Here is a 12267-nt window from a genome sequence, read left to right on the forward strand (position 1 = left end):
TCGGCCTCGGGCGTTTGTGTGCACGAGTCCACGGAACATAGGCATGTGTCGTAGGAGATGTCTGTCTGGATGCTGCAGTCCTGACATTGGCAGCATTGACAGTTCCTTTGCCTATTCCTTGTTCTCCGACACCTGCTCGTCTGACTGATCTCCTCGTCCTGCATCTCGAGTTCCCCCTGGCAGCCGCATGGAGGATACTGGTGGGCATCCACAATCTCCCGGTTGCACCGCAAACAGAAGCCATTGAGGCCAGGCACACACTCCTCGATTCGCTGGGCCATCTGCATGGCCTTCCACTGGGCAGCACACTGGCAGCACCAGGAGTGGGAGGACTCATGGCAACTGCCTGCCGGGCATCCGTGGCACCAACGGCGATGCATCTTGGATGGGACACCAAAGTACGAGTCACACGGAACACAGTTTTCAAAATCGTCTGGAACCAGCGCTGACATTGGACACAAAATGTCTGAAATTTTGGGCACCCAACAAACAGAATTTTTTCAACATTCAACACACAAGATTAAAGTGAATGTGAATTCAATGGACGATATTTACAAAGCTATACAAACAACCTTCCCCACAAGTACATTTTGTTGTTGTACCGATCAAGTATTCATCAGTTTTCAGTTAAAATATCAGTCATTATTCGTTAGATTTTCATTAGACTTAAATTGAATGTGAGAGAGAAATTTATTCGCGTAGAAATGAGCAACGATTTGGGCGATTTCTTCGAGAAGCTCGACCTGACCAAGTGGTACACTGGCATCTCCGACTATCAGCTAAAGGCCGTTGCTGGCATATCCTCCGGACTGCTGGATGACTTTGAGCAGGGCACCAGCTTCCGGGTGGAGGAGTGCCTGAAAATGCTCGGCATACATCCGCTGATTGGCAAGCGGAAGATCCACACCATGGTGCAGCTCAGTCGGGGCAACGATCTGGCCTTTCTCTTCTTCATCCTCGAGGGATACTACAAGACATGCCAAAAGAATGGAGTATACAGCATCAACGAGAAGCTGCTCATGATCGCCATAGCCAAGATTGATCTGCTGCCGACGCTGAAGGAGTTGGATCGGATCCTGCCACCGCCGCAGCTGAGTCGCTGGAATGTGCCGCATGTGCAGCACAATCATCCAATCAGCAGCTGCGCCATTGCACCAGCCACCTCCCAGCCGCACGCCACCAAGAAATCAACCAGAAACCCGTACAAGCAGCGTATGCGACGGCCTGTGGTCAAGCCCACGAACTTCCTCTGCAAGGGAGAAGCCAATTTTGTGGTTAATTTCCCCTTTTGGGCTAAGGATTGTGCGCCCAACTATGGAAAATCCCGCGATCCACCGTGGTTTTCCCTCTATAAACTGGATCCGGTGAAGCGGATTGTGAAGCGCACCCTGGATGAGACCATCGACAAGTACTTTGAGCTGAAGGGAGAGTCGAAGTTGGCCTACGAGTCGGCCAAGCGGCAGAAGATGTTCGACGATGAGCCGAACCTGTGCATGCACCATCAGGCGATGCTCGCCCAGGCACAGCAGCTGAAGGATGAGCTCACGGTGAAGGCGCGTGACCGTTGCCTGGAGATGCTGGACCCCAGCCAGCCGCACAGCAGGATGCGGCGGAAGCGCATCATCGATCAGCTGGAGTACGACATCGAAGCTTCGCTGGAGCGGCTGCGCCAGGCCATGCACACGGATCAGGTGAAGGTGCTGGCCCTCAGGGATCACAGCTGTGTGGTCTGCCAGGAGGCGCTGGTGAAGATAAGCTGGCCCGAGCCTGGCCAGCAGATGGGCAGGGCACTGGTGGGCGAGCACTGCGGCCTGGCGCACACCGTCACCACCACGGAGGGATTCACGGGCAGAAGGTTGAGCGGCGGCGGACTCATTAGCGAGCCCGAAGAGCTGAAAGAGACACCTTCCAGGCTGTTGGGCGGTGGCCTGCACATGGACAAAATCGACTTCAACATGGAACCGGAGCAAAGGTCGCCGATCGAGTTGGACGAGTGCGAGGGTCACACGGAGACGCGCAAGTCTCGCATCACGTTTCTCTTGGATGGGAACAAGGTCAAGGCCCAGGCCAAGCCCGTGAATTCGGATGGCTGCGATTACCACAGTGCCGTCAAGCACACCAGGAAAAGCTTCTTCCGGGCACCTGATGCCCACAGACCGTACTATTTCCGGTACCATCGAGTGCTGCAGTCGGGCCAGCCAAAGCCCTACGACCTGGCCAAAATCGTGACAAAGTCGATAGTGAAGGCGCTCGAAAAGTCGCAGAACGATGAAATAATTGGCGACTCGTGCCCATTGCTAGAGCCACACAAAGAGCTGCTGCCAGAGCAGGCTCCCTTTGATTGTTCATCCGACACCACAGAATCCTTTGACGAGTCGAGCAATCACAGCAGTCGCAGTCACGTGGATCACAAGGCGGACATCGTGAATGCTGTGGTGCGCTGCGCCAAAGCCGTTTGGACCAAGAAGGCGGCCATCAAGCGGGCCGAAATGGTTCGCAACGAACGTCCGCCATCCGAGCACTCGCTCAGACCCGAGGTGCTGCACTACGACATGGAATACTTTGATCCGGATGATAATGAGCTCATGGATCGCCTGCTGGCCGATGGCATGAAGGAGCTGCGCAAGAGCCATCGCTTTGTGTTGGCCACCCTGCCGGATGCCCACAAGATACCCGTGCTGCGGCAGTGGATCAAACGTCGCTACGGCAAGGCCTACTCGCAGCGGGAGCTGCAAGACAACCTCAAGGAGTCGCTGAAGGTCTTCGAGACGGTGACAAAGCTGCAGAACGATCCACCCAATCCGGACAGGATGGGGCTGATGCACACTCCCGAATCGCAGCAGAATTATGCATACCACAAACCGGCCATGGCAGAGGTAACAATGCGATGCGCAGCCACTAGACATTTACTCATCCAAATCCCACCTGCAGGCGGAACGTGTGAAGACCGCTTACTACACGCGACTGAATAATGCGCACTTGGATCAGATGACCGCCTGCTGGTATGCCATGGGGAACTATCTCAATCCGGGCGGACCGCCGCGGAAGACCTTCTACGCGTACATGGCCTCCAATCACCAGGATATAGAGCGGGCCAAAGTGTGGAATGGAGAGTACAAGGACCGCAGACATTTGGCAAAAACAAACAAATAAATCTTTATTTTCGCCGGAACCTATGTATATCCTCCCATCTCGGACAAGTAGCTGACAATGGTCCGCTTCGTGACGCTCTGCAGTGCGGCCATATCGAAGTTCAGCTCCCGCTTGACTATCGGCAGCTTCTCCATGTACTTGATTATGTGCATGACCCGCAGCAAGACTTCTCCCCTGAGTTTCCGAAGCCTTTTGGCCAGTTTCTTGTTAGCCTTCTTACTCCACGGACGCTTGTCATCCTCACTCTTCCACTCTGCCTCCAGTGGCGTGAGTGAGTTAGGAATCGCTTCGCGCATTCCCTCCGCGCTCTCAGTGAACGGACTCATGGCATACGCGCTTGTGGTGTCGCTCTTTAGGGTGGCCGATATCTCCAAAAACATTTTGTCAAAGATGCCCTCCAGTTTCTTGGCCATTTGGTGGCACACATGGTTGGGCGGCGTGTACAGATACGTGTTGTTGAATATCTGTCGCACGTCCCGCTCAAAGTCTTCAGCATTTGTATAGTCTCCCTTGTTGAGGCGATTCCTGATGTATCTTAGATGCATGGGCTTCTGGACAATTGTATGGTAGTCGTGCAGACCCAAAAATGCAGCTTCTATCGGGTCGTAGAATACCCAAGCCAGTGGCTTGTATTCGCTGGAGAACAGCTTTCTGATGATGGCCTTGCAAGCTTTGGCCCCCTGGAAGATCTCGCTATTGTGGCGGCGATTACGCCTGCGGTGGCGATCGCGGTTGTACTCAGCCATGAAAGCAATAAGAATTGAAATATTTATTTAGACAAAACACACGTCACGCTTTTCACACGAAAATCGAATGAGTTGGCAGCGCTGCGGCGGTGAAATGAGTCGCAGGGTTGCTCTGACTGCCGAAACTAGTTCATATGGTTCATTGGGCTAAAGTTTAATTGGAAATAAAAATATATTAAATATTATCGCAGCACTGGCGGCGCTGTGAAAACGTGAAATTTGCAAATCTTGTACTTGGTGACGATCCAGTGGGTCGGTTCATCGATTTGCTCCTTGGAATAGTTGCGGCGGAAGCGCAGAAAGAGCTCGATGAATACGTGCGGCATCGGGTGCTCGGGTTTGTAGAGCTGCTCCTCGAAGCGTGAATCCATCTGGATCAGAGCCCGCTTCATGGACTCGAGATCCGAGTGCGTGTCAGAGCTGGCCACGTCTCGCAGGCCCACCATGGCCACATCGACGACTGCATAGCGCAGCCCGAAAATGTTGTACATCTCCACATGGACGGGCAACGCCTTCTGTATGTCCTGGGGGCGGAAGCGCATCAGATCCGCACAGCACTCGTGGGGCAGCTTGGCGGCCTCGCTGGCCATCTGGAAGGTCACATTCGATGTGTAAAAGTCGTCGGCCGTTTCGGCGTTGTCCCGCAGCTTCACAATGTCCGTCAGCTTGACCGCCAGCTCCTTGGTGTGCTCCAGGAATTCGTCCTGCCGGAAGTCGCGGTCCCAGGTCCAGCGCAGCTTCCACAGCTGCAGCTTGCTCAGGTAGTACTTGAGGGGATTGTAAGAGAGTCCCAGATGCGGCACGAAAGTGTCCCTCACAATCGTTTTATTCCGATCCTTAAAGAGGTTCGGCATCATGCCAAAGTGTTTCCCATTGAGGCAATGGGCCAACAATTGCTTCGTCTGCGGTTTGGCCATTGGATTCGAATTATTTATCAATTTATGCAACATCTCTCTTGACGCGTAGGAATTATACTTGAATTTTGTACTGTGAAGTCTCAAATCTCTCAGCAACTGCGATGCCCAAGGCCACCCACATTTGAGGCTACATTCTTCTCATAGTTAATTATTCGAGTGTTTCCAAGTTGTCCGGAATTTATCAGAACGAATGGCGGGCGCTGGTCTGGCGCTGTCCCTTTCTGCCCCCCCCCCCCCCAAAAGTTAATCCAATTCAGGGCCAATGTCAACAGTCCCTTTTCAGCACGAAGACAGGACCGCAAATAGAAATGTATTGAAGCAAACACACCGAAGGGAGGGGAAGAGGGCTGCCCGCCAGTTATCCCACAGAGATTGCGTTTTCGGCCCCAAAAATTTCATCGGTCAACCGCTGACGTCAGTTATTTTAGGCTCTCTGTTAGTTTTGGGTGGGAGGCACCAACATACACACACGTATGCATGTTTGCCATAGTTTGCATATTATTTTGTGTTGTTTATATTAATAACAACCTTTCAGTTTGTATTATAGTTTTTTATAAAGATTTCGATAACGTTTTTGTAGTTTTAGCGAGACAGGTTCGGTAGGCTATACAGGAGAATTGCGTGTTTCCTTCTTCAAAATTGCCACTAAAACAGGCAACAAGTAAGCGCCTCTGCTGCCTTAATTTCCGAGCTGAGAGCCAAACGAATTTCCCATTCGACATAAATTCCCAACACAAACTGTCTTCCACAATGCGTTGCTTTCCCCTGCTGTTAGCTTGGATCCACAATGCTTTGCCCTTCCCCTACTGCTAACTTGACATCCACGTTCCACATCTGTTAGCTGGCAATCCACAAATGCAAACTTACTCTCTGCACCTGTAGACTTGCATGCCACAAAGAGCGCAACTGTTGGCTTACGTTCCGCATTGCTATGCCAGGTACTCCCCCCAGTTCTTAGTCGTCATATCTTGTGGCAACACCTTTTCAGTCTTGGGGCATGGGGCAGATTCCTGCTTATCAACTCTAACGACTGACCCACTTGCGGCTGAATGGGAGTTCCCCAGAGAACGGGCTGCGACTGTGCCTTGTGCATGGTGGTGCTGCTGCTGCTGCTGCTGCTGACCTTTGGCACGCACTTAAATGCATCGCTCTGTAAGTTTAAGTGACGAGAACGCACCCTAAAGAGGAGCCGCGATATGCAAAGCGGGTTTAAGGCGCGAGCAGCTCCAATTAAAATCGAGTTACCTTTTCCTTTACGCTGCTGCTTCGGCTCCTGTTTCAGTTTGTGCTCCTCCTCCTGTGCCGCCAATTGAAAATTATGCATGCAAAGGCAATCCACAACATAACAGACAATTGGAGAGCATATAAAAAAGACAGCGAGAGAGATAGAGAGAGAGAGAGAGAACGCAGGAATTACTTGTGCTCCAACATGGGATTCCTTTTAAACCTGTCGATTCATTGATAGCTGCTTGTCTGGGAGATGTCTGGAACCTGTTTTTGCCAGCGTTCAAGATGATGCAATTTCCCTTTTCCTTTCTGCACTGTTCTCTGCCAGCATTGTCAGTGGTTTCTAGATAAAAACTCCCTCCCTAGCCCCGTAGGCAAATCGGCAAATCAGTTGACAGATGAAATTATACACCTCGGGTTTCTCGGGCAGGTGCTAAAAGGATCGCCACGGGGACAGACCCCGTCACACATAAGACACCAACCGGCCAAAGGCGAAAAAAAAAACGTGTGAGACTGTCAGAAAGAGGCCCCATACACTACCCGTACCTGTGCCCGCATCTCATTGGAATCGGGCGATAGTCCATGCATAAGAAAGAGCACGCAGGAGTTTGCACAAAAAGCGGCAATATGAAAGCACGGCACGAACAAAAAATTGAAGAGAGAGCAGTAGAAGGCGAAGGCTTCGCTCCGCACAGCACAGCACAGCAATGAAAAGATATGAGAAATGTACATTTGGACAGGCTACACACGGGACACAGACAGCGAGAGAGAGAGAGAGATAGAGAGAGAGAGAGAGAAGTACAGATAGAAAGACAGACAGACCGACAGTCACATGTCAAACATTCTTTTGACACTTTGTCATAGCATCTCCCAGTGACACTTGTCAGCAGTCGGATTTCGCATTTCGGTGGATTCTGCTGCGGATGTGCCGCAGTTGATTTATACCTATACATTTATACATTTACTTAACGCTGAGTATGTGTCCCTGTGTATCCGTGTCCCTATGGCATTCACTTATGAATCGCTTTGAATTCAATTTTGCTAATGTATGATGAATGCCTGCGACACACCGCATCGTCAATCGTTGTACCTTTTTTTGTGGGTACAAACAGAAAGTTTTCGCTGGCTTTTGGGTGCAGCTCTTTGGTGAGTCTTTAATTTGAAGAAACCTCCAAAGATCTAACTAAAATAAATTCAAGAATAACCCCAAGGCTATGATAATATTTGTGTAAGCCAAAGTACAATTTAGCCTCTTAAAATGTCTTTCCTTTCGAAAACTCAATTTGGTTGCCACATTCAACTTTTTTTGCTTTTCCACTGGCCTGAATATGAAACTTTTCAAGCAGAAAATATGATAATCAGTCTTAAGAGCAACTTTCGTTCGTTCCCAGTCGTTGCGTGGTGCGGGGTGCGGGGTTTGTTGTCCATTCTCGGTGCAGGGGTTGAACTAACCCAATTAGCCGCGGCCGCTGGGGCCGCTGGGGCCGCCGAATTGAGTGAACACTTTTGCTATTTAACTAGCGATGAGATGAGATGAGATGGCGGCCATTTATCAGGGCATCTAATCTAATCTAATCCTTTCAGTGGTCAAATAAATTAAAATGGAAAGCCTTTTTCGCCAGCCACTAAATTACACCAGAGATAATTAAGCAACCTGTGGGCGGTAGGTCTGTCTTCTGCTTCGAGTGCCCCTCCACCGACTCTGAGAGGGAGCCCCCCGGATGTGTCTTTATTAGGTCTACGGCCCAGCGCACTCGGCGGAAGTGGAAGTTGGTCGGGGCTGAGCAGGAGCTGTCGTGCTAGGAGCAAAACTGAAATTATAAAATGGTGTAAAATTATAGATGGACGCGGCCAGACGAGACAGCGACAGCGACAGCCATCGTCCTTGGTGTCCTCATTCGCGTTGTCCTCACGGGCTATTTCCGTTGGAAGACTGAATCTTTTCCCGAATGAAGTTTGCAAGTAATCAAGAAAAAGTTAATTTAATAAAAGCAAAATCGAGAAACATAAAACTTATTTACGGCCTTAAATTGCCTGTGAAAAGCGCCGCACATGAAAAGTCACCAACTCGGGGAAAGTAGTCCCGGGTGGAGCTGGATTAATCCAGAATTCAGGGCGGGGTCGAGGTGGGTTCGGGTCAGGGCTGAAGCTTTGAAGTTCAAGGTTAAACACATTTCACGTTTCGAGGGGAACACTTTTGGGCATTTGGGGTCCAGCCAGCTGTAATAATAGACCCGCTCAAGAAGAAAGGATAAGCAATCCAGTCCGAGCAAGCAGTTCGACATGTCCGGCAAGGCAGGACCAGCGCGACCTGAATGGACACAAGAATCGAGCCACTGCTGACACACAACGGGTGGGCTTTGGCTTTCCTTGCCCCTGCAACCACACTCGACCGCACGTATGACAAAACAATTTGGAAGCTTATTTATTCTACATATTTTTTTGTATTTTTGCCCCCACACCGCACCACAGCACAGCACACCACAGCACACCACACACACTCAGCTATTCACCCTGAAACTGTGCTTGGCCTGTGTCCAAGCGCTGGAAATATGCTGCCACAAAATGTTGCAAGGCCAAGAGCTGCAGCAAATATTGCTAAAAATTCTAAAGGACAACATGTTAAAGTTTAAGCAAATATGTTTGGCCACTGAGCAGAGTCCGGTCGGGTCCTTTCATTTCGTTTTTGCTGGACATCCTTGCATTCCTCAGGGCTGCAACATGACATGATATCTCTCTCTCTCTCTTCTCTCTTTGTGTCTTATTCAGCCACTGTTGAAGATGCGATTCCAAATCAAAGTATTTAAGCAGGAATTTGCACATACTCGAATGGGTATGTGGCGTTCGTTTCTGTCCTTTTGCATTATTTAAAAGTTGCTTTAATGCCATTTTACGTTACGGCATGCCACACAGAAGAACTGGAGCAGCCATGGCCTTCCCCAGCTGCAGACGATGGTTATGGGGGAATGGGGAAAGTTTTCTTGCCTACGCAAATGAGACCCAATTTCGAGAGAAGAAACTTCGAGGAGTAGGTCACGCGAGCCATCAAGCAGCAGCGGAGAAGCGGTGAAGCGGAGAAGCGAAGCTTAAAGAGAGCGAACGAGGGCAGTTTATTTGGCCCAAGAGTTGTTGGTAATTGAGTGCAAAATAGTTGGCAACAGCTGCTGCTGCTTATTGTCTTTAGTTGCATCGATAAATTCAAAAGAAGAAACAAATAAATTCCCCACCGGCAACTACTCAACTTTGAGCTCAAAGCAATTGACTGTCTTTTCTGTCGATTTGCCTTTGTTTTATTACAAATTTAATAGAAGTAACAGATATCCACGAGCAGCTGGTTAAGCCTCCAGTTTTGTGCTCCACTCACCCAAGCCACGCGCCGCGTTAATCTGAAACAGAAATGTAAAATCCATTTTAATTTCTATTATGCAAATTTGCTCAAGTACCATGTGTCGGGTGGCTGTCCGGGTGCCCTCACATTTAAGCCCACTTCTGCACACTGACACACATGCCTGGAGGATGCGGCAAGTGGCAGAGTCTAGTCGCCAGATTCGCCTTGCTCCGAATGCATAATAATATCATTATATGGCAGAGACTTCCCCCCAATTTCGGGCTGCGGGGGGGGTCAAGTCTGGACGGACACCACCACAAAAATAAATATATGTAATAAAAAACCAAAAGAAGAACTTTTGTTCTGGTTCTGGTTCTCAGTGCTAATCCTGGTCTCGGACACAGTTCCATTTGCCAAATGTGCAGAAAACTTTTTGGCAAAAAATAATTTTTGGACACAAAATTTGAATGCAGAAATTCCCGTGGCGTGGCTGCTGCTGCATCCCTTCATTTTTGACATGGCCAATTCAATTTATGAAAATACTGCACAAAGGCGACCAACAAAACAAGGCAAACTCCGCACTCCGCACTCTCTGGCATGGCATGGCCATATGTAGGGCACGGAGAAGCCCAATTTAAATGCTTGCCGAGTGACACATGCCGGGAAGCCGGTCGGGGTCTGGGACAGGAGATGGAGCTGCGACAGCAGAGGGAATCAGAAGAGGATTCAGCAGACGGTTCTGGGGACAGCAGTGGGATCAGGAGCAGCAGCTGCAGCAGCAGGAGACGGTTCTAGGGGAGAGGACAGGAGCAACATTGCTGACGACAAAGCAAAGTGGGTCAAAAATAGAGAAAAAATACGAGGCATTTCTCGCGGGTGTCACACACACACACATACAAACACACATGCACACCTATGTGTCTCCCTATGCCACCCCCCGCCCGCACATGTTAAACATCCACCCAGCACCACTCACGGTCACTCCCACTCTCACTTGCCACAAAGGCCCAGCGGTGTCAGCGGCGGCACTTTGACATTTTTGGAGCAATGTGCCCTGCGGCTGGAAGCAAGGCGAGTTGGGCGCAGGGCGCTGGGTCTGGAGCAGCAGGCGCTGAAGCTCTGACTGAGGCAGGGGCTGGGGACTAGGGCATGCTCTCTGTCTCTTGCCGCTTGGGTGAAAGGCAAATCATGTGCGGCAGCAGTGGCAGAAGCAGCAGCAACAACAACAGTAGCAACAAATGGAACAAACAACAAAAATGTAACTTCATTTTGATCCCCAACGAAGCGCAGATACTCTTGCATGAAGATGGGAAACATAGATCTTCGAGCTAAAAATAATATCTAAAGTGTGTCAGAAGAAAGTTCTCCGCTCTTCCCCTTTTCCTTTCTGTCTTCCCAGCGATGGCCCGGCTGGAAATTTGCTTTGTGGCAGACACCCAAAAGTGAGCAAAGATGCCCTACTCCTGGGCAGAGTATAACAATGCAACATGCAAATAGAATAAATGGAGCAGGACCGGCGAAATGGGGAATTCTGAAGTAAAGGAACAGAAATGTGGATACGGAGCCAGGGGTTGGTTGGTTGGTGGATGAGTAAGGGATGAGGGAACCACGACATTGATTTCGCATTTGGCATTCGGAATTGTGCTTGGGCTCGGGGGCTTCCCCCAGAGAGAGGCGCGAATCAGTTTACGTATGTCAATGGCGTTCGCTTCCTTTTGTAATAAAATTTTATGAGCCGCCGTCGCCTCGGCATTGTCAATTTTTATTGTTATTGTTTCGGCAACATAAACTTGAAATCGATTAGAGGGGGAGAAACTACCGTAAGCAGAGCGAGAGAGGCAGCAAGAGAGCGGAACCACAACTTTCACAAGTCAAAAAGCTCAAGTGACAAAAGTTTTTTGTTTTGATTTATGGCCCGGAATCAGGAAAATGCATAGAACGCGAGAACGATCCAGCTGCTTCCAGCCATAGTCAGTGACTTCCCAGAGCTAATCCTCCTCGCTCTCTCTCTCTCTCTCTCTCTCTCTGCGTGCCAAGAAATCAAAAGTCATCGTCGTCATTCGGCCAGATAAGTAAAAGCCAAATGATGAAGGCAAGTAAAGTCAAAAAGTTGGCCCACAGGCTGAACAAATAAATCACACAAATTAAACACAGAGCCAGCGACCAATGCAATTGGATGTCGGAAAGTTGCAAACTTCTTCTTCTGCACGACTCCACTCGTCCTGCCTGGCTTTTAGGAGGGGTGTACGGCTGTCCGAGTCCAAGAACTGAAGACGAAGCAGATTGCGCTGGCCAGCAAAAGCTCACTTCTAGCCGGGGTTTATTTGCGCCTCGGTTGACTCTGCAGCTCCTATTTTTTGTCTTTCCTTTTTTATGCATTTTCCTTAATTGCATCATACTGAGGGGGCTGTGGTTTGAATTGTTTGGCTAGGGAATTGACCAAATAAATTGGAAGATTTTATAGAAAAAAAAGGAACACAAAGTCAGCTATTTGAGGTTCGCTAAACGCAATAAAAGCAATGAATAAGGCAAGATTATAAAGCTCTTCTGTATGTCTCACTCTCCACTCTCTACCCCCCACATCTTTAATAAATATTTCCCAAAATTACACCACAGAAGTGTAAATACACACAGAACACACACATACTTAATGAACAATCTTCCAATTGCAGGCCAATCGCTTCGTTTTATCAAATTCCCATTAACAATCGATAGCTGCAGGACGAGCAGCACTCCTCTGCCGTTATCTTGGAGTTCCAATTGTCGCCGTCGCCACCCCGCAGCCACTCATGAGCTGATTGCTCGACGCATTCACACGTAAGTCGTTTGTAATTTAGTCGAGTTCATAATCGTAATAATTATGGGTATGGTTGGTTGGCATGTGCCAATTTGGGGG

At 49.4% G+C, this 12267-nt stretch overlaps 3 protein-coding genes across 3 annotated transcripts; 1 reads left to right on the forward strand and 2 right to left on the reverse strand.

Annotated features, from left to right (window-relative positions):
- The first annotated feature begins 647 nt into the window (after positions 1–647).
- Positions 648–3172, forward strand: LOC117592633. The gene is made up of 2 exons (XM_034286575.1): positions 648–2876; positions 2932–3172. The coding sequence occupies exons 1-2, from the start codon at positions 705–707 to the stop codon at positions 3151–3153; spliced, it is 2394 nt and encodes a 797-aa protein (XP_034142466.1). The 5' UTR covers positions 648–704; the 3' UTR covers positions 3154–3172.
- A 1-nt stretch (position 3173) lies between these two features.
- Positions 3174–4002, reverse strand: LOC117592416 (bromodomain-containing protein 2). The gene has a single exon (XM_034286157.1). The coding sequence runs from the start codon at positions 3897–3899 to the stop codon at positions 3174–3176; it is 726 nt and encodes a 241-aa protein (XP_034142048.1). The 5' UTR covers positions 3900–4002.
- A 79-nt stretch (positions 4003–4081) lies between these two features.
- LOC117592444 lies at positions 4082–5909 on the reverse strand. The gene is made up of 2 exons (XM_034286200.1): positions 5856–5909; positions 4082–4801 (listed from the first exon to the last, which is right to left on the reverse strand). Exons 1-2 carry the CDS (start codon positions 5907–5909, stop codon positions 4082–4084), a joined length of 774 nt encoding a protein of 257 aa, XP_034142091.1.
- Positions 5910–12267: the final 6358 nt, after the last annotated feature.

The sequence above is a fragment of the Drosophila guanche genome, unplaced genomic scaffold, assembly GCF_900245975.1.
Source record: "Drosophila guanche unplaced genomic scaffold, DGUA_6, whole genome shotgun sequence".
NCBI classification, from domain to species: domain Eukaryota; kingdom Metazoa; phylum Arthropoda; class Insecta; order Diptera; family Drosophilidae; genus Drosophila; species Drosophila guanche.